At 36.8% G+C, this 20,923-nt stretch overlaps 1 protein-coding gene across 1 annotated transcript; it reads right to left on the bottom strand.

Annotated features, from left to right (window-relative positions):
- Positions 1 to 2,227: 2,227 nt before the first annotated feature.
- On the bottom strand, positions 2,228 to 18,070 carry LOC582037 (cell cycle checkpoint protein RAD17). Its single transcript, XM_030996028.1, has 15 exons — positions 17,956 to 18,070; positions 15,773 to 16,003; positions 14,918 to 15,007; positions 13,715 to 13,874; positions 13,221 to 13,348; positions 12,126 to 12,304; positions 11,672 to 11,741; positions 10,868 to 10,979; positions 9,986 to 10,222; positions 8,153 to 8,235; positions 7,058 to 7,204; positions 6,332 to 6,496; positions 4,788 to 4,908; positions 3,052 to 3,106; positions 2,228 to 2,650 (listed from the first exon to the last, which is right to left on the bottom strand). Exons 2-15 carry the CDS (start codon positions 15,998 to 16,000, stop codon positions 2,437 to 2,439), a joined length of 1,989 nt encoding a protein of 662 aa, XP_030851888.1. The 5' UTR covers positions 16,001 to 16,003; positions 17,956 to 18,070; the 3' UTR covers positions 2,228 to 2,436.
- Between the last annotated feature and the right edge of the window lie 2,853 nt (positions 18,071 to 20,923).

Raw genomic sequence — 20,923 nt, 5'->3', positions numbered from 1 at the left:
CATAAAGTCAGTTCGTAACATCACATACTGAAATCTGTAGTGTTTACCACAACCCCAACAAAGGCTACTTCGGAATTTCATTTTGTAGGGTCGAAGTTGATTGTATTCGGGCTTCACTCAATTTTGTGTTCACATGTCAAACCATCTGTAGAGTATTACATGGTCCCCTATTAATATCAGAGGTTTGGGGGCTAACTTGGGGGGCCCATGTGCAGTGGATACCTGTTACAGACGAAACCTGCATATGGGTACATTACTGGCTTAAAACATGTAAACAGGCAAACATTTGCTTTCAACAATCAGAAACAGGATTAAAATGGTGCACCCTTCCCCCTGCATTGCATGTGCATGCAATAAAGCCACAAGCTATGGATCTCATGGTGATTGTCGGTTTTGAAAGGCACATGGATATAGAAAACATTATTCATATAAGACAATGTATTCAAAATTTCTTTTTCTGTTTGTCACTACAAAACAACACAAGAAGAATAGGTATTCAATAAATAAATAAACTGAAACATACATTATAGAACAGGTATAGGCATTTCCAAGCCCACATACACGTACATTTGGATGAAGCACTCCCAAACCAAGAAGACTCTACATCTTTAACATAAAATCCATAAAAACAACCACAAACTTAATCATCAAAAAATAGCTAAGTAGGGCATTGCTTTAGGAAGTACATTCCCTTATGAAGAAGAAGAAAACAACTTTTGTGTTGCAGCTCTGCAATCTTTTTCACAAAAGTTTAGGATATTAAAATAACCAAACAAATCTGAACGCTTCACTACTTCCTAATTTACAAATAGTTTCTTAAATGGACCTAAACTGTTAACTTGCATTATGTTATTGGAAGACTCAAGTAATTGGGATAGATGCTCTTTGAGAGGAAACATATATGTATGTACCTGTACATATATTTCGGTGCCATGCCAGCTATGCATATCCTTTTTCAATAAAATGTTTCAAAGTAACCAATGATTTCTTCTATTTCAATGTAAACTTGCAGCTTGATCAGGATATTTGTGGCATAATACATGTTATGCCTGGCAAGAAATAAAAACAGGAATGCGGATGGGGCATTATGAATTGTCAGAATACATTCTATTTAGTTGAGGCAACTACATCTTAGGAGTATAGGTCATGATTGTCAATTGTACAGTGTATATACTATGTATCTGCAATTTTTCTATGAAAAAGGAAAACAAAAATAAATAAATCCAGGAGTCAGTTCTTTGCTCTGCACATTGTACAAACAAAATCCAAACATGAAAAATAAGTAGAGCACATATAAAGCTTAAACTACATGCAAACAGGAAGTGCTTACCAGTAGAAGCCATTTTAAACAGTGCTACTGCTTTCTGGAAACACAAGGGGTTTTTACAATTGTTGAAACAGGTTACTTACTACAAGTATACTACTTTAAAAGTGCTCCTTCCTTCCAATCTATTTAAACTGCTTCTTTTCCTCATCACACACATCACAATAGATCTCTGTTTTTATATAAAAACAGCAGTATCGAAAGGGTTAAGAAGAAAGGGTATTTTAAGTTTACATCAATAGTATAATCTTAGTACCGTAATCCTAATGTGTAGCTCTCATACACAGTGACGGTTGTGCAGTGGTGTCTGAAAGTCAGCAGTGAACAAAGTGACAGGTTTTAATGTGACACAAGTATTAGATCAATAGTTCATAATTTCTTCAAGGAGTGTAAAAGGCACTTACTTTTTCAAAGAAATTAATTTACTATCACATTTCTTGATTTTTTTTCTCATAACAATTTGCAATGTTCATGTCAAGATGTCAAGATGATATAAAATTCAACCATCATCTTCATATTCAATGACTATTTCTTCATCCTCAGTGAAGGCTGCATCGTTCAAGGCATCTGTGTTATGACTGTTCAAAGTCAGCTTTGGTCGGCTGTTCTGTGATGAGGTCATTGAACTCTGGGACCTAGGAATGATGTCGTCAAATCTAATCATCATCATAGTCTTCAATGACTATTTCTTCATCATCTTCTTCATCCTCAGTAAAGGCTGCATCGTTCAAGGCATCTGTGTTATGACTGTTCAACGTCAGTTAGGGTCGATTGTTTTGTCTAGGACCTAGGAGTGACTACATCAAATCTAATCATCATCATAGTCTTCAATGACTATTTCTTCATCATCTTCTTCATCCTCAGTAAAGGCTGCATCGTTCAAGGCATTTGTGTTGTGACTGTTCAACGTCAGTTAGGGTCGATTGTTTTGTCTAGGACCTAGGAGTGACTACATCAAATCTAATCATCATCATAGTCTTCAATGACTATTTCTTCATCATCTTCTTCATCCTCAGTAAAGGCTGCATTGTTCAAGGCATCTGTGTTATGACTGTTCAACGTCAGTTAGGGTCGACTGTTTTGTCTAGGACCTAGGAGTGACTACATCAAATCTAATCATCATCATAGTCTTCAATGACTATCTCTTCATCATCTTCTTCATCCTCAGCGAAGGCTGCATCGTTCAAGGCATCTGTGTTATGACTGTTCAAAGTCAGCTTTGTTCGGCTGTTCTGTGACGAGGTCACTGAACTCTGTGAGCTAGGGAAATCTTCCTCCAGGCTTGCATCGTCGATGTCCTTTTCATCAAGCTTCTTTGGCCATTTTCTGTACAAGATTTGATAACAGAAAAATGACGTGTTATAACTCCTTGAAATATATAATTCTGCATTACAGCAATATGCCACTACATGAGGGCTATTACTGTGTCAAATGCTACGTTAAAAAGTATATTGACATTTACATGTGTAAGGTTATTGAGAAGATTTGATGACCTTTGTAAAATATTATTCAGTTCTTTTAAAATTTGAATAGTCTGAATTTATCAAAATATGTTTTATACTAGATTATTAAATTGAGCTTTTGACTCTCATGTAGTTTGCAATAACTATTTTAGTTCCAATCAAAATATTTCACAAACAAATCTTGGTAAATTTCCTTTAAGAAATCCTTTCATAGAGAATTTCATAAATTATCTCATGATATCGAAGAACACAGAATCTACCAACCTCATTTGCTTCCGATTTGAGAACCTTGTTACATCTTGGAGAAAGGAGAATTGTCCTATAGAACAAGAAAAAATGACAGACATAAGGCAATAAGTTTTAAAGGAATCTAAATATTATCAACTCAAACATATACATGCTAGATGAATTAAAATGCATAACTTGACAGTAAATGCTTTGTGAGATATAGCTGCACTATGACTATGTCTTGCTGAATCTTTCCAGCTTGTTACATAATTTACATTCCTTTTTTTTAAATTCTTCTACTCTTTGGTAATCATTCATGAAAAAAGAGTCAAGTTTAACACTAACTAATCTCTAAATGAAAAACATTACAGTACGTATTAACCCTATTTAGCCCGGGGGGGGGGCTTGAGAAGCCCCCCCCTCGACATTTTTCGCGATAATTTTTTAACGCAAGAAAATCTTGCACTGAAATTTTGTGACTTTTTTCTTTCGAGTCTTGCGCAACTTTTGAAAGAAATTTTTCGAAAATCGGACCTACCATTACAAAGTCACGTGTCCTTTTGTCTTCGCATGTCAGCCCGAAAATCGCTCATTTTTGTGATTTGTGTAGAAAACATATGGAAATCTCATTTTTCAAATAAAGAGGTAAAACATTGGTTATTTGGTATTGTTTAGATTTTAGGTGTTTATTTTGGGGTCAAAATAGTTGAATTATAGTTGGAAATGAAATAAAACAACAAAAACAATAAAATACATAAGTTAAAAAAACAAAGAAATACATAAGAAATTATCAAAACAATAGATAACATAAGGAATAACCCTGGTTTTTCAAATTTTTGTGTTGTATTATTATTCCAAATGGTCTAACAAATATATGTAGTGAGAAAGAATGCTTAAATATGAATAATGTCTGATTTATGGGCAAAAATGTGAATTTAATGACCTTATTTGCATAAATTACCATAAATATACAAATGAGTGAATTTTTCAAAAAAATTGAAATTACCATAGTATTCTATACACTTCACTTGACATGTATGCAAATTTTCGCGGCGATCGGGCGTTTCACGGCCGAGATCACAGGGGGGGGCCTGAGAAGCCCCCCCCTGGGCTATGCAGTTTCAAAATAGCCCGGGCTAAATAGGGTTAATGGAGAAATCTGAGCAAAAAAATAAAAATTGATGGCATTCTTCTTCATACAGTTCTGTGACAGTATTTAATTCATTCATTTACATTTGTTTTTATATCTTACAATTTTAAAAGAGAAAATGCTGAATTTGGGATTCTAGGTGAAATTTACAGGGTTGTTTCCCCTTTGGCCAGTGGCTATCTGGAGCCCTGCATCAATACTCATTAAAGGGATTGGGTAACATTGCCTCAGATTCTGAAATGAAATCCTGAATTTAGGTCATGCTGCAATCATAATTATAAACCTTGATGTCAGTCAGGAATCCCATGACTTTTACAAGCCGATTGCCTGTCTGATTATCAAGATATTTATGATTGGAAATCGAAATTCCATTTTTTGTTTTCCTAACGGTTTTTATAACACTACAGTCTATTGGGGAAAATGAGTAGGACAAAAACGGTCATTCAAAGATTTTTGCTTTCTGGAGGCACTTCATGATCATTTTGAAGCGCAGTTTGTTTAGGGCTTCAATATTACACCATATCATTGACACTGATAACATGTAGGGCCATGCATCTCAGATTTAACATTGTTAAACGATACCTTTAACAAGCACAGAGATCGAGTAAACTCTTTGACCTACCTGGGTTTTTGAGAGGGACATTGATTAATGCTAGGTAAGGCAAGAGCTGAGTCTGAAGATCTAAAGGCGTCCAGCAGTGACCAACAAACAGTCCCTTGGCAGCGGCACAGCTCTCTCGATACTGATAGGGATTGATTGACACAGATTTCAAAATGTCATCATTCTTGTGTACGATTATAAACGAACACCACATCTTGTGTTCTGAAATCCAGGGGGGTGTTTCACAAAGACTAAGATCGACTTTAAGTTAGACTAACTATGGCAGGCTGTTCATGCCACTGTTTGCTCTCACCATTTACTGGCAATCGTCTCTCAAGGGACGTACACATCATGGTCACAAATCTACAGAATTTACATTTTTGATATGATAATTCATTATTGAAGAAAAATATCATCTAAATGGTGAGAGCAAACAGTGGCATGAAGGGCCTGCCATAGTTAAATCCAACTTAAAGTCAATCTTAGTCTTTGTGAAACACCCCCCAGGTATCATTAGGATGTTTCCTTATTATGGGTATCAACAATCATGGACGATCATGGAAACCTTGGAAGTTATACGTTCAAATCACTTTGTGAAGCCTGGGAAATGGTAGAAGGACAAGCTTTTATTCTCATGCTAACACATTTCTTGGTTTGTCTATATATCTCTTATTACAAGCAAGAATGTATTGTTACAGAAATTGGATGTTCGAGAATTTTAAAGGGAGGTCTGAATTGGGAGACGAGCTCCGATTTGGGCAGGGCTTTGGGGATTGTTTAAAAAGCTTGGAGCTGAGGTAGATTTTATGTCAGACCAGTTTTGAGAACTTAGAAGGAGCTGGGAAGATGTAGCTCGGGAGCTTCCAAAGCCAAAGGGCAAGAACCCGTATGAATGCGAGTTAAGTAACTGTAATTAGGTTGTGGCAAGTAAATATATTGAATCTCACCTTCATTTTTCTTGTGAATAAACATCAGTCATATAAAAATCATTGTTCGATAACTCCTTTCAAATAGAGACTGTAATTTATATGTGTTTGTGACTTGGCCCTGGCCTTGCGTGAGCATTAATTTAGGCTAGACTAAACTTATACCCTGGAGTCTTAAATTCCCCATGTTCTTATCAAAGAATTCCCAAAACTTATTGCAGTATGTTGTACATCTGTGTTAAAAAATAATGTTTGTCTTGCTTCTGATGAGAGACAACTCTCCTGCTAAAAATGCACTGCAATTAAATTCAACAGACATATTGAACGTTGGTTGGTTTGATTGTATTACCTGACTGCTAAAGAAAGCATGTGTATGCTTGTACGTAAGCTACCAGGGGGCTGACGGCCTGAAGTGCTAATCGAGGGACTAGGTAATTAGGAGTAATGCCTTGCCAAACGCAATAGCACATCAAATTGGTTTCAAACCCAGGACCTCCCACTTATTAGAGACCACTGCTCTACATCTGAGCCATCGCACCTCACTTATTACAATACACAAACTAGCAAATACAATTCATTTGTTGCACAATCAATTCCAATATAGTGCACATGCAATAAGAGAGCGGCTATGAATCGTACCTTTCTTGAGACTTCGAACCATTCAGGTTTATGAAGAGGTTTCCATCCTCCTCCTCGACCCCCTCCTGTTCCTCCATCTTGGCTGCATCTGCTCCTACTTGAGTTGTGGTGAACCAGACTACGCACTGCTACAGAAGAGCTGTACTGCCGCATCGTCGTTCGATGCTGTACAGGAAAAGTCAAAATACACACAATAACGTAAGGGGTCAGAAAGGAAGTAAGGACTTGGGATTCTCTGGTTTTATTTGGGCTATTGTCTCATTGTCATTCCATGCTGTACACAACAAGTAAACAAATACAGTCATAACAACAAAGTACAAACAATGATGGTACAGTAGTAAACATTCACAGAAATCTTGCAGGATGTCACAAAATAAACACAGCAAATTTGATTAAAGCTGCTCTTCAAGAATAATCACAGGTGCTATCAATGTGAATAATTGAAGAAGCATTCTCTTCACTTTAACTTAAATATGAGAATCATAAAAGTGTGCATATATCTCTATCATAACCTGTTTGGGAGAAAACAACAAAACATGTAGTTTCCAGGAAAGATTATGTTGCTTAACATGTTAAATGTAATGGAAGTATTATTAACTTACTAATACAATTTTTAAATGAGTGATAGATGCAGAATCAACAAGGAAAAAAAGGAAAGCTGAAACCATGACAAGAAATTAAAAAACAGCCACAACATAAAGTAGAAAGTGATGAGAGATAACTTACTGCCCATTCACACGTGAGAAAATCAGTGTCGCTAAGATATCTGCTGCCCTCTACAACATCTTCCAGGTCAGTGTAGAAGTCTAAGTAGTTCTGATGAAGGTACAAGGTGAAGTTCTCACTGCTCATGTGTGTTCTTTCAATAAGCTCCTGATAGGAATATATGAACAGCATGAATGAGTTAAAGATAAACTTGAGTTCTGGTAAAAAAAGAAAATGAATTCTCACAGAATCAAACGAAACTTACACTGAATGTTCAAGATTACAAATAAATGTCATGTGCCAAACAATCTTGGAAGAAAATGTATACTGGCTGAGTAATGAGCATAGAAAGATAAGGAAATCAAGGTATAGTAGCCCCGACAAAATTTGTGTAGTCCCATATACATCTTTCTGTGTACAGTGCTTGTTACTTCTAAGACTAGGCCAAATTTATTATGATTTTGATGACTTCAGAACCTTGCAGTACACACCAATACTTACATGCTACGTACATGATCGACTTTTTCTGATCCATTCCACACCTTTTCTTTCACAATGCAATCGCATGACCAGAACTCACCTTTATCTTTAAAGACGGAACACATTCTCCCCATAAATATGATAGTTCACTGGATACCAAACTTTTTTGTTTTATCACTTGTTAGGGGGTTGGGAAATCTGCAATTGATTGTGGTCGTATATCACATGGCTACAGGGAAGAACAAGTTCTTGACTGACGAAATGTTATGTTTCGCACCGCACCAGTAGAGCAGTGGTCTCGCAACAGGGAGGTCCTGGGTTTGAAACTACCTTTTGGCAAGACATTAATCCTCATTACCAAGTCCCTCAGAGAGGAATTAAAGCCATTGAGAGGAAATGTTATGTTTCGCATCACATCGGTAGAGCAGTGGTCTTGCAACCGGGAGGTCCTGGGTTTGAACCAACTTGATGCGCTTGTGCCCTTTGGTATTAAGACATTAATCCATTCCTCATGACCAAGTCCCTCAAAGACGACTTAAGGCCATTTGTTGCTTACTTTAAGCATACACATGCTTTCATAGGAGTCAGGTAAGTAAAACAGACAAACATACAAACATTTTTTGTGGTCTTAGTTACCTCTGGGTTTATGATGAGCCTATCTCTATCATGATGGTGAAGATGAGGGGGCAGTACTGGGTCACTGGCTGTCTTGGGCTCTCCTACAAGTGGAAGCACAATACTTGATGTCACACTGGTTATTTTTATTTAGCCCAGAGGGGTGTTTCACAAAGATTCTAAGTTGGAATTAAAAATTATGGAGAGCCATGTGTAGCCATGTAATGATCATGAAATCTCCCATGATAATAGAAAATATGAATGATTTGAATCAACATTTTATACCTTTTAAAATAACTTATACACAATATTTTCAAAGATGCTAAAAGCTTTCCATAATTGTTAAGTCAAACTTGGGATCTTTGTGAAACACCCCCACCCCCTGGTGTATTGAACATTATAAATTGCACGATTTCAAGAGCATGATATATCCATTTTGTACAAGTGCAAGAACTGGTATTCAAAAGAAATCAAAGATATATTCAACCCTCATAATCATCCATAAAAGCAACCCTCAACATCATTTTTAAAAGTTCATATATTACGCTTTTAACTTCTGACACTATGCATAGCATGTAATCCTACTTCCAGGACTTGTAATCTGATTGTGTAGATAGAGGCATAAATAATGAAAAGATGCCAATAATCAACCACTGAAAGGTTATTTGCTAAACAAACATAACTTACTGTTTTGAGTAAAATTAAAGCAGATGTACTTCTGCTATACTTAGACACACGCATATATTCACTATAATCAACAGAATCAATGTGTACAGATTAAAGGTAATACAAAGTTTTGGGATATTTTGAAAAATGGGTGGATAGTGAATCTTTACAATTTTGTTATATTTGGATGCCCCTGTGGATGTATTGTAATCACTAAAAAAATTAGCCCCTAAAACTCTTCTGTTTTCGAGAAAAATTGAATATAAAAATTTACCGGTGCTCCCGGTAAATTTTGATAAATTTCAAATAGCGCCTATGGCCGTACAATGGTAGCTGCGACCATGAAAATCTCAGAATATGTAGTTATGATACATAATTTCCAAACGGGAATAGCTAATCGGTCGATTTTAGTCAAGAAACATTGTTTCATAGCTAAATTGATATCTTGACCTTGAGAGGGAGCTATACAACATAAAGAGTTTATTAATTATAATTTCACAACTTTAGACTCGATTTCAACCGCGACAACGATCAATGAATATTGTAGGAACGCATATGCTTCCGAAATTGTTAATTTGAACCAAATTCATGACCCCATACCAAAACTTTGTAATACCTTTAAGGCTAAACAGAAACAATTAGTAACTAACACCTCTCTCTCTCAAATACATCTCACTACCCTCATCCTGTGCAGGGCTCCAGTTTCCAGTGGGACGTGTTCATTGGTTATATAACTTTTATTACTGTAATATGCTATACTTAGACACACCCATATATTCACTATAATCAACAGAATCAATGTGTACAGATTAAGGCTAAACAGAAACAATTAGTAACTAACACCTCTCTCTCTCAAATACATCTCACTACCCTCATCCCGTGCAGGGCTCCAGTTTCCAGTGGGACGTGTTCATCGGTTCTATAACTTTTATTACTGTAATATGCTTTGTATTGTATTATTCTATTATTGCAAATTATGTCCTGATCTTAACTTATGTGTATTTTACTTTCTTTCTTGAATTATACCTACAATTATACAATTTCCACACAACTGGGCCAGGAGGTCATTTTTTACAGACATGGCGCATTATAAATGTTTATTATTATTATTATTACTGAGCAATCAATGAGTATTGATAACTTTTCTCCAGACACCATCTTTCCCCATAGACAAGATCCTGAACTTACGTTTACAATAGAGAACCTTTCCCAGCGCTCTGAAAAGGAAGAGTGAGGTATCTCTACCTCCGATGGCCGCCAATCTCTTGTCTTCTTTGTCATCCTTGCTTCCCCTGGCCTGCTTCCTTCGATCTTTCCACTGACTGCTACCTATCGATGATGAGGAGGATGATGAGGAAGGGGTCGATGACCATGATGATGGCAATGACGAAGACTTTTGTGATGACCTTTGGAGACTGTCAGTACCTGTACAACAGAAGAGGATTTAAAAACCATAGTGACAACTCTATCAGTTTCAACTTGAAAGGAAATAATGATTTATTATTCATAATTATCCTTGTTTTATTTCTTTACATTTTGTTATCCTATATTCAAGATAAACAGATTCACCCAAAAGCTCAACTTACAAAACAATCTGAAAACTGTAACTATTATTTGATTCTCAAAATCTTTTTGCAAACACTATACCCATAACAAATTTAGCACAGTGTAGCCTTGTAATAGGTAAAAATTCATCATCCCTACTATAAATTGATACACTCTGTAGTAGTGTTTTACATTTCAATTGAAAGATCAATATGCTTGTGCCCTTTGATACAGCACTACATGTACTTCAATTCACAAGACCCTAAAATAACCAACTATGGTCAATTTACCGCTTTTATTTATTTTTTTGGGGGGGAGGGGTATCTTTTCAAAATTATTTTTCAAAGTGAGAATTCCTCAGAGATGTCTTTTATATTTCCGTATGCTCTTTATCAAAAGCTCAAGTTAAGCTATCTGACGATAAATGGATAATCTATTCCCACATTTGTTTTTTCCAGTGTTTACTGAAAAATACTTGAAATAAACATGAACTGTTGCACAAATCCATCATTGTAAAGTACACACCTTTTAGACATGCAAACTGGAGGGCGTTTATAGCACCTCTGATGTCACCAGAGCTTGATGCTGCTAAGGCTTCTATGGTAGATTTGGAGGGAACATAAAACTTATGTCTTGCCTGTGGGAATGAAAAAAAAAATTGGTGTTTGATTATAATATGAATATTTATATCGCGCCGGTTTACGCCAGGCTCTGACGCTCATGGCGCTTTACACATATTATCCTGGTTATAGCCGAGCTGCTAAAGTAACTAGGGCTCAAGCATATCAGGCACCCATTTTTACCTAGGTTTGAGAGTGGCAAATGTAGATTAACGTCTTGCCAAAGGACATTAGTGCCAGCAGTGGGACTTGAACCCTGTATCTTGTGATCTGCAGTCGGGTGACTTATCCAGAAGACCACAACACCTCTACATCCAGTTTAATCCTATCAAGCATATATCATGTACCCATTTAGACCTGGGTGGAGAGTGGCAGATGTAGATTAACGTCATGCCAAAGGACATTAGTGCCGCGATTATAGAAAAACATTTGCTGAGGGGGGGGGGGGGGGGGGGGGCTAGGGAGGGGCAAACAATTTCAAACTATAACTTGTCACAAAAATACAGCACAAATTACTTTGGAAAGAGTTGCTTTGCTTTTATATCCAATTCACTATCAAGGATAACCCACACCTGATTCAGATAAACTTTTTACGAATCAACTTAACACTGTCACCAAAGCTCAAATAGACTCTATAGACTCTAAACGATTAAGCAGACAAAAGAACTGTGTCATGAAATAATGAGTCTAATGTGAATGAAAATAGTACCTTTGCTGCTTCTGCTGTAGCTATTTTCATCATTGTCTTGGTCATGCTGGTCGGTGCGACTGGATTGAAACTAGGAAGAAAGAAAAAAAAGAAAGGAAAGACTTATATGTCAATGTTTCATTAAAACGGCTAAAAATTTAAATTGGAAGGCTAGGGTGACTACATCACATAATCTGAAAACTGTATTAAAGAAAAATATCCATTCAATATTCTTCAAATATTGCCTTCAGAGGTTTAGATGGCAATACTTCAACCTAATTTCGCAAAAAAACAGAAATATATGCCCAAATGTTCAATGTTGAGGTGCATTCGCGATATCTATCTAGGCCGGATCAATATGATAATTTACCAAATATATCAATTAGTAGGTGGTTTCCACTTTTTTCACTTGTAATTTTCCAGGTAAACAGTAAATTCAAATGATATGTAGATGTATATACATTCTGTTACCTACCTAATATTGTGGACAGCCAGGTTGTCTTGAACATCAGATGGGAAGAGAGAAAGGACATTAGACTTTCCACCATGACTATCACTCACAATGAAGACAAGAGGACTACGACCAGTGTGGCTGAATCGTGTAAGGACGGCATGAAGGCTGGACGGATCACGGTAGAATGCATTAGGCATTTCCTAAAAATAATAACAAATTAAACAATTTCTGTTAAATAAGTATAATAATCAGTATTAATAGCATGGGCATCTTTGACATTTACGGAGAGTAACTTTGTTATACTCTCTTGCTAGTGTTTTTTTTACTCTGATTGTACATGGCAGTATGTTTTATTGTTTTTTTTGTTCTGTTCTTTTGGTCTTGTTTCTTTTTTCCTGTATGTGTGTGTTTTAGGGGTAGGTTTTCATATAAGGAATCCCTCCTTTCTGCCTATCCCAAATGCTCTCATAAATTGCCATTGTTATTTTGTTATCACTATCTTGTTTTTTTTTATCATTCCATTCTGTATGTGTATTTTTTTTAATGTTTTTATGGAGAGTGTTGAATAAACTTTTAATTGAATTTGAAGGTATATAGTGTGTTCTACAAAAAGGGATTCAACCTTGATGCTGATAGTAGCATTTGATAAATCAAAGAAGATAACACATACCAGAAGAATAAGAGCTACATTTATCTTCCATTATAGGAGAAGTTGATTCTATGTCATCAAAGTAATAATTTAACCATTCTTGTTATCCTTTACATCCTTAATCATTCTTATTGTTCTTCCACAAATTTGAATGAATATACTTCCCTGAATGTCTCTCATACATGTATCTGTATCTTTGGTTAGCCTTATAACTTCCTTTGAATCTAATCTATTTATGTTGTACTTTTGACACATTGCATGTTCTTCTCACTGCAGAAAAAACCCTGAATTGTTTCACTTGTAACTATTTCATTCAATTTAAACAATCAAGAACATTTTTTCAATAAATTTCTGATTAGAATGTAAACAATGAAAAGACTTTAAAACTTTATATCTACTCTACAATACAGTAAAGCAATGTAGTACTGGTCTTGGGATTCACAAATTGTATCCTCCTGAAAACTTACTTCAACCAGCACAACTTTGTTAGTTCTCTCCTCCTGCGCTCCGACTAGACTCAGAGCTGGGTACCTGTTGGCTCGCTTCAGAAAGTCCTGGAACTGTTTAACCTGAGACTCGTTTTTCACATAGAAATCTGTGATCAAGTCATGATAAAATACAATGATCAATTTACAAGAGCAAAGGTCCACACTAAAAAGGAGGGATTGATTCCTTCTCATTTTAGAGGAAAAGACTTGAATTATGAGGAAGTATTTGCACCTAGAAACAACAGAATTTGAAATGAAATGTAAGCATGTAATATAGCTCACATATATTTACCTCATCTCTACTTTGACAAAGTTTTCATCATCTACCAAATACTAGAGCAGCCTACATTCCAGAAGCAAATGACTATCATTAGTGAGTGATCTACAAATGTACAAGACCACAGATATGTAACAAGGTCGATATATAGTAGAAGGTTGACTATGAAAAGATCCCTGTGTGTTAATGGCCTTACCAGATCGATAGTCTGTGTCTTGGTCCATCTTGAAAGCTTCTGTGATTGGGTTGGACCATTCCTGTACCTCTAGACCTAGTTCCTTAGCCAGGACAGTCAGGGTGGCTGTCTTACCTGCTCCTGCAGGTCCTGTTAGCAGCAGCAATGGGGCTTTGGTGTGCTGAGAACACAACACAGAACAAAAACAGAGAAAATAGATTGGCTTCTTGTATAGTTAACTGCCACCCAGGAAAGCACTATTATACCAGCTTTATCTGAGCCACTCGTAAAAAGGCAAATCAAATATGAACTGCAATTCCTGGCCTTTTAATGTTTTCTTACTTGCTGTTCTACATAAAAACAGAAATGAAAATGTTAGCCCGTTGCATAGTGTACATGTTCAGTCAGTAGTAAAGTTAATGGCCTCAAAGAATAGTTCATCAAATCATATTATAAGACAAGTTCAAGCATGTAGCTGATGGCAAACTTGTATTCAAGTCACACGTTTATGCTTTAATTTTTTGTCCATAATGCCCGGCTATGCAATTTTTGTGCGGCAGCTTTGCAAACTCCATGCAGCAACCTTGATCAACGTATCTTGATGCATTATAAGATCAGACGCGGTGTAATAATGCATTTTATTTCATATGGCATGACAATGAACACAATGAGAAGTGCATTGTACATACATGTGTTTGGCTGCGTCCATGCTCTGTATGATGAGAAGTCATCCAATAAAGCAAACGGCAGCCTCAATGATTGTGCTAGTCTTGGCTTTTTGCTCGGGTTTTTAGTCAATTTCTCAACTTTATACTCAAATTGTAGACCTGTCTCATAAAACAAATAAATGTTTTTAGCGCCTGCATTTAATAGTGACATGCACTGCACTTGGTTAAGTCCTGGACTATGAACTCTACAAGTCTTGTTCGTCTCATTCATTATCCTATTGTGACTTAAACTTCTTGCAGTGCATATTCACTCTCTTATGATAGTTCTACAACAGATACTCCAGTACCAATTGCTCGGCGCTCCATTCCCCACACTACTAAGCAAACTGCTGAATTCAACCCTAGACTGAAACACTTTGATTACTAACTACTAACCCTACCCTAAAATCCAATTGCAACCCCAATCTTACATCTTCTACAAAATAAAGCCCTGGGTGCACATTACTGGAGGCAATGTCACCAGAGCAAATGTTGAGTCATCGTCATAGCAACTTACTGGCTTGGGCTGCTGTCCTCTTTGCTTGGTGTGAAAGGTCAACCATTCTTGGACCTCTTGGATCTTCTTCTTGTGAACAGCTAGATCAGCCTGAGAAGAAAGGGGGGGGGGGGAAATGGTTGAAGAGAAGTGTGTAATTTAATCACACTTTTCCTTTACATTGGCTTTTGATGAACATTGTTTTGATGGTCTCTTGGTGAGGGAAGAGTACATGAACCCTTCATCAACATTCAAGTCTTTAATAAAAGCACATCTGAAATGAGACTAGACCCTCTAACCATTATTATGTGTGTCACAAATGCATGTTATTTAGCAAAATAGATGACTAAGAGACCATCTTTTGGACAATGTCTACATACATGTATATACCAGTACAATGAGTACATACATGATAATGATAATACACATGAAAAATACCACAAAAGACAATGTACTATGACGTTAAAAATTTAGATCTCATTCAGATCCAGAAATTACAAACCATTGGAAATTGGTTCAAAGGTGTTTGCAGCATTAACTTCATCAACACAACTACAGGTTTGCGAATACCAATATAACAGTAGCAATGTCTTCTCAAGCGAAACTAGATTATTGAAAAGATAACATCAAGGGGTCAGTGACACAAAGATGTAACTCCATTTTTAGAAAAGTGGTTTATGTGTCACTGAGCACTTGGGCCTTAAGGAGTTAAGTCTATGTTTCACTAGCCATTGACTTCCATGGGGTGTTGGGTGGAGTCAAGTCTTTGTGTTTCCTGGAAAGGCTACATTTTTCTGAACATTTTGATATCAAAATACTCATTTTGGCGAAATATGGATTTACGTCTTTGTGTCACTGAAACCTCGATAAACTCACTACTGATTGAGGTGCATGTCTTTCAGCCCATGTCTGTCCTTCTAACAGCTTCTTCTTCTGAGACCAGCTCTGTGTCTTCCCTCCTCCCTTGTCAGCTACCCTCGGTCTCTTTCTCCTGTCCTGGCCTTTACTGGAGGGACCATGCTTGCCTGAACTATGACCCTTGGCTTTTGAACCAGTGCTCTGCTCCTCAAAATCACCAAACGATGAAGAGACCCACTGCTGCATGTTCTGCGGATAAATGAAGACAGAAGCATTAACCATAACTCTTCATATAAAAGTTGAAGGGGTGGAAGTAAGAAAATTGTTGATGTCAGTTCAGTGAGAAAGGGCTGCCAGGTAACGACAAGGTTGAAACACTCCAGCTAAGCATAGAGAGTCAACGCTAATGCATACTGACCTCTAACACTGCACTAGACCTACATTAGATCTACGTGTTAATAATTATTAATCATTATTCCTAAGTTTCATTTCAGGTGTTCACACTTGTACAAGCATTGCTTTTTAGTGGACCCCTCTGTTTCCAACATTTATTTCTTAAATTTGTTTTAAATGCTTATAGGGTAGCGTGCTCAGTAATTGGTCCATTCCCAGTATTCGGTCAGACAGCCGTTTCAACAGCTGTAACAACTAAAAAAATAATTTATGAGCCACGAAACTTGCACAAATCAGGCAGCTGAACAACTTTTCTTAACTCTCAAAATTAAATCGGATTTAGGGCCCCGGAAAGTTCTCCAACTAAGCTCGAAATTGGTCAGTGTCGCACAACTTTCTGCACTTCCGCGTTCTGTTAGCCCATGCGCTAACATGCATAGCCATAATATGTAGAAGTCTATTGCGAAACAACTACGTGTGCTGTCGCAATGAATTTAGTATGAGTGTGAAGAGAATCATTTCCACTCCATCGCAGCGAATTTGCAAATGACGCACTTGCCGATGTACAAGAGGTTTTATACGATACCCTTCCCATGCGGTATCGCTCGTCCAGTATTCGGTCAACACATTGACTTTCAGTGCTTTATCGCGCAATTGTGTGATAATAGTGCGCAAATACACTTCGCTCCTTGGCAACGGAGATACCACGCACAAATCGTGTGACCAAATTCTGGGCAGAAAAATGCTTCGTCTTCTTTCGGAAGTGTTTTGCTTATCATCATTCTATATTTTAAGTGACTATGAAATCCTGTTAGAGGATTAAATTTCTTTTGATGGGTAGATTGCCAAATAGAAGAGGTAAGAATTCAAAATATTAGCAATTTTCCCTTAAGTGACCGAATACTGGGCACTCTACCCTGATTGATTTGTAATGTTTTGTTGGAAACATGAATAAATTTGAAATCTTGAATAATAGGCAGCATTTGAATACATGAAATTATTAATAGTCAATAGACAATACACTCATAACACACAAATGCGCACAATCATGACGATGCGGCTGATCGGCAAGTTTGACAGTGGAATCACAATTTGAATTTTTAAATTATTCTTTTTAACATCGGAAAGATGAAGAAAAAAATTGTATTTAACTGCTGCTTAAATGTAGGTGTCATTAATGATCAATCGTCACTATTAAACTAAATTAAAGTAACGATTTTTTAGTGAAATCAGTTGAATTTTGTAGTGTCAGTGGTGTTTGAAATGTTGAGAATCAATAGCACCAGAGCATAGCTTTTAATACACAGCCAGGATAGTAATGCACATAGAGTCTATGTGTGGGTTGAAAGGGATGCGATAATCTTCTTCTTCTTCTTCCATCATGTCCATTGTAGTACATCCCTCTAAAAGACTAGAGTATTGTCGTAGACTAGATCTAACTTGTTACTTAGTCTCGCTAATTCACTCTCATTCTCATTCTCACTCTCAGTCTCAGTCTCATCCTCAGGTAAAAATTCATGGTCATCATTGTCTCAATTCTCGTAATTATTTTTGTACCATTGTCTGATTGATGTATAATTTGATCCAACATTACAAGCTCCAAACTAAATTTAACAAAGGAGTCCTCGACCCAAACCAAAGATCGATCTGTCGTTCATGACGTTAATTCTAGTCGCTAGATACGCATTGTCAATTACACATTATATTAAGGTAGTCTCCGGTCATCCAAATAAAAGTTGACAATTGATTTGAAAACACAACACATAAAAACGATCGGTCTATCCTTAATAATAATATCATATTCATACCTTTTAACAGTAGGAGAAAGTGGTCATGTCACAGTACTTTACTCCACGGGGAATACAATACAGATTCAAAATTGACGCCACTCAGCTCAGCTCAGCTCAGTGAATCTACTCGAGCGGTAATGCATACAGCATGCACACAGCAGTACCGGTACAGTAGTAGTGCTAGCGTAGCGTAGTACCGTAGACTACCACTGTGCATTGAACTGAGTCTTTTTCACTCAAAAAATTAATATCCGAAAAGTAAAATTTGGTCTGGCGCCATCTACGTGCACCGACAATCGATGTCAAATCGGCACATTACTCCCATTGCACAAAGTGCCTGGAAACATTATAATAAATTATGCCCTTGCATGTCTACTTTCATGTTTCTAAATTTACGCGTGAAAATAAAAATCATAATGGTAACATCACTACTCTCCTCTTTCTCTCATTCTATTTCAATGTTTTCTGTTCTCTCTGTCTCAGCTCTGTGAAGTATGTCCCTCGTTCAAGTCTCTCTCTCTCTCTCTCTCTCCATCCCTCCCTCCCTCCTACCTCTTTCTCCTCTTTCCCTTTCTCCCACCTCTCTTTCTCTCTTTCTCTTATTTTCCTGATCATCTCGAATGTATTTCACCCCTTCCATTTAATGAGATCTCTCGTCTGAAACTTGTCATTTAAGTGTAGGTCTATCATCATCATCATCACGACCACCATCACAACCACTACCATCGTCACCACCACAACCACCACCGCCATCATCATCATCATACCATCAATCCTCAATCTCCTCCTCATCATCGTCATCATAATCATCCTCACAATCATATCCACCACCAACATCACCACCATACACCACACCACCACCACCATTCTCATCATCACCATCATCATCACCATCATCATCATCATCATCATCATCATCATTATCAGCATCATCACAATCATAATCAATGAAATCCATTTGAATGTTTACTGCATCTAGAATGCTCATCATTATCATGAATCAACAGTTTTATCAAATGTATTCCAATTTATTCACTATAAATCTCACGTATTATACTGTTAAACATCATCATAAAACATGATACAAATTTATTTTCAGTCTTTTCTCATAAAGCTTGTCGGGCCTGATGAAATAATACTTTTATACTAATTTATATGAATTCTGATAATACTTGATAAACTCAATAGCAATATAAAATCCACTCTCCTGCTATTTTGTTCTCAAAAAATGGTCGATAATCTTCACGGTTATCCTGTTAAAAAAGTAAGAGTTGTCTAGTACAATAACTGAGTAATACATTTGTCACTGGACAAAATTTAGCACCTTTGTATTTTTCATTAACCCGGTGTAAAAGCGAAAATACTTATTCATCTCACTATTGTTCTAGATTATCAGGACTGCCTGTCATGTCAAAAGTCACCGCGAACATCATTCTGTCTCCTACATTAGACGGGTGTTACTAAGGCTAGTTGTTTTAGTGGGTTTAATCCGATGATGGTCCGGTGGCCGTTCATGTGTTGGTTGTCTGAGAGACTGAGACTGAGTCATAATGCAGCAAATTTGCTAATGAATAATGATGTATGTATTATAATGAACATTATCATAATTCATGATAATACGATATGACAGTTACGCGACTAACTCATCAACAGCGTAGCCGATATTCTTTTTTTCCGTAGGGGAAGTGGCATGGGGGAACCCGCTATCTAGGGGTATTACGAAAACACCTCTGTGGTGGAGTCTTAAGTTATTTTTCTGCCGTTACATAATTCTGTGAGCGAGCGTAGCGACCAATCGAATAGGTGCATTCTTATAAATAGAACCGAAACTTGGCATTCAAATGCACTGCACAACAAAAACAGCGTACATCTTGGTGGGGGGATTTCTTCAAAGTTTTTCATGGGGTGGAGCATTAGGGACGGACCCTGAATTTATTTACATCGCTGTTTACTAATTTAGAATGTTCATCAGTTTATTGATCATCTTCGTCTTCCAGAAAGTCTTTGTTGTAAATATTTATCACCATCGTGTTCACATGGTAACCTCAATCATAATTCATCACCATGAACACTTTGTTTGCTATCAAAAGTCTGGATGTTCTTTGTAGGTTACCATGGTAAGTGGGTGTTCACAACTGAGGCTTTGGGTATCACAGAGTGGTAGTCTAAATGGAAAGGTTGTTTATATTTTTCTTTTGTCAAAAGAACCATCAAACGGGTGCGCGTTTAGATTAAAAAAAAGTAAAAGTAAAAGTTATAGGGGAAAAAAGAAAGGGAAAGATTATGATGATGAAATGGAATTGAATTCAATGTTTAATCGTAGTATTTGATATAAATTCATGTCACTCTATCTTTTCTTTTACTTTTCTTTTACTTTTCCGTAATTCCTTTAAATGCCCATAAACAGGTTCTCTTGACAAAATGAAAATATCAACAGTTTTCGCACTGATGCTACCACACGGTGTTACAAATACCCTAGAGTTTAAAAGATCAAACGTTTAATTCAGATCATAATGACCCAAACGATGCCGGTTGGTGTCGGGGTAGGCCCGCTACGCCCTCCCCCTTATGTTCTCGTATTGGAGTACTTCGATACTGATTGAATATACTATCACAATGAAAGCAATCACTCGAGTTGTAGAAATATTTGTACAGATTTACATAAATAGAATTAGAAAGGAATGAGCTAACTTGATAATGATAACAGTATAGATCCTATGCTATGGAAAATGTTAGTAATTATGATAACACAAGTATTAAATAAGAAATAATAATCCTTTCGGTATCTTTATTATTCTCAGCTTTTCTTTGCATCAACCTCATTCAACAGCTCGCGTATTGCATTTCAATTAAAAGACACAAGGCAATTTCTTTTCATTTTGTTACTACTTGATTGATATAAAATGCATTAAAAAGTCTGCCAAGAGGCAGGAGGGCGTTTACTCTGTGTAAAACAAAAGGCCAGGATCTAGCGCCCTTCTGTCAG

Source organism: Strongylocentrotus purpuratus, unplaced genomic scaffold (assembly GCF_000002235.5).
Source record: "Strongylocentrotus purpuratus isolate Spur 01 unplaced genomic scaffold, Spur_5.0 spur5_scaffold_3, whole genome shotgun sequence".
NCBI lineage: Eukaryota > Metazoa > Echinodermata > Echinoidea > Camarodonta > Strongylocentrotidae > Strongylocentrotus > Strongylocentrotus purpuratus.
This window is presented reverse-complemented; position numbering and strand designations above follow the sequence as displayed.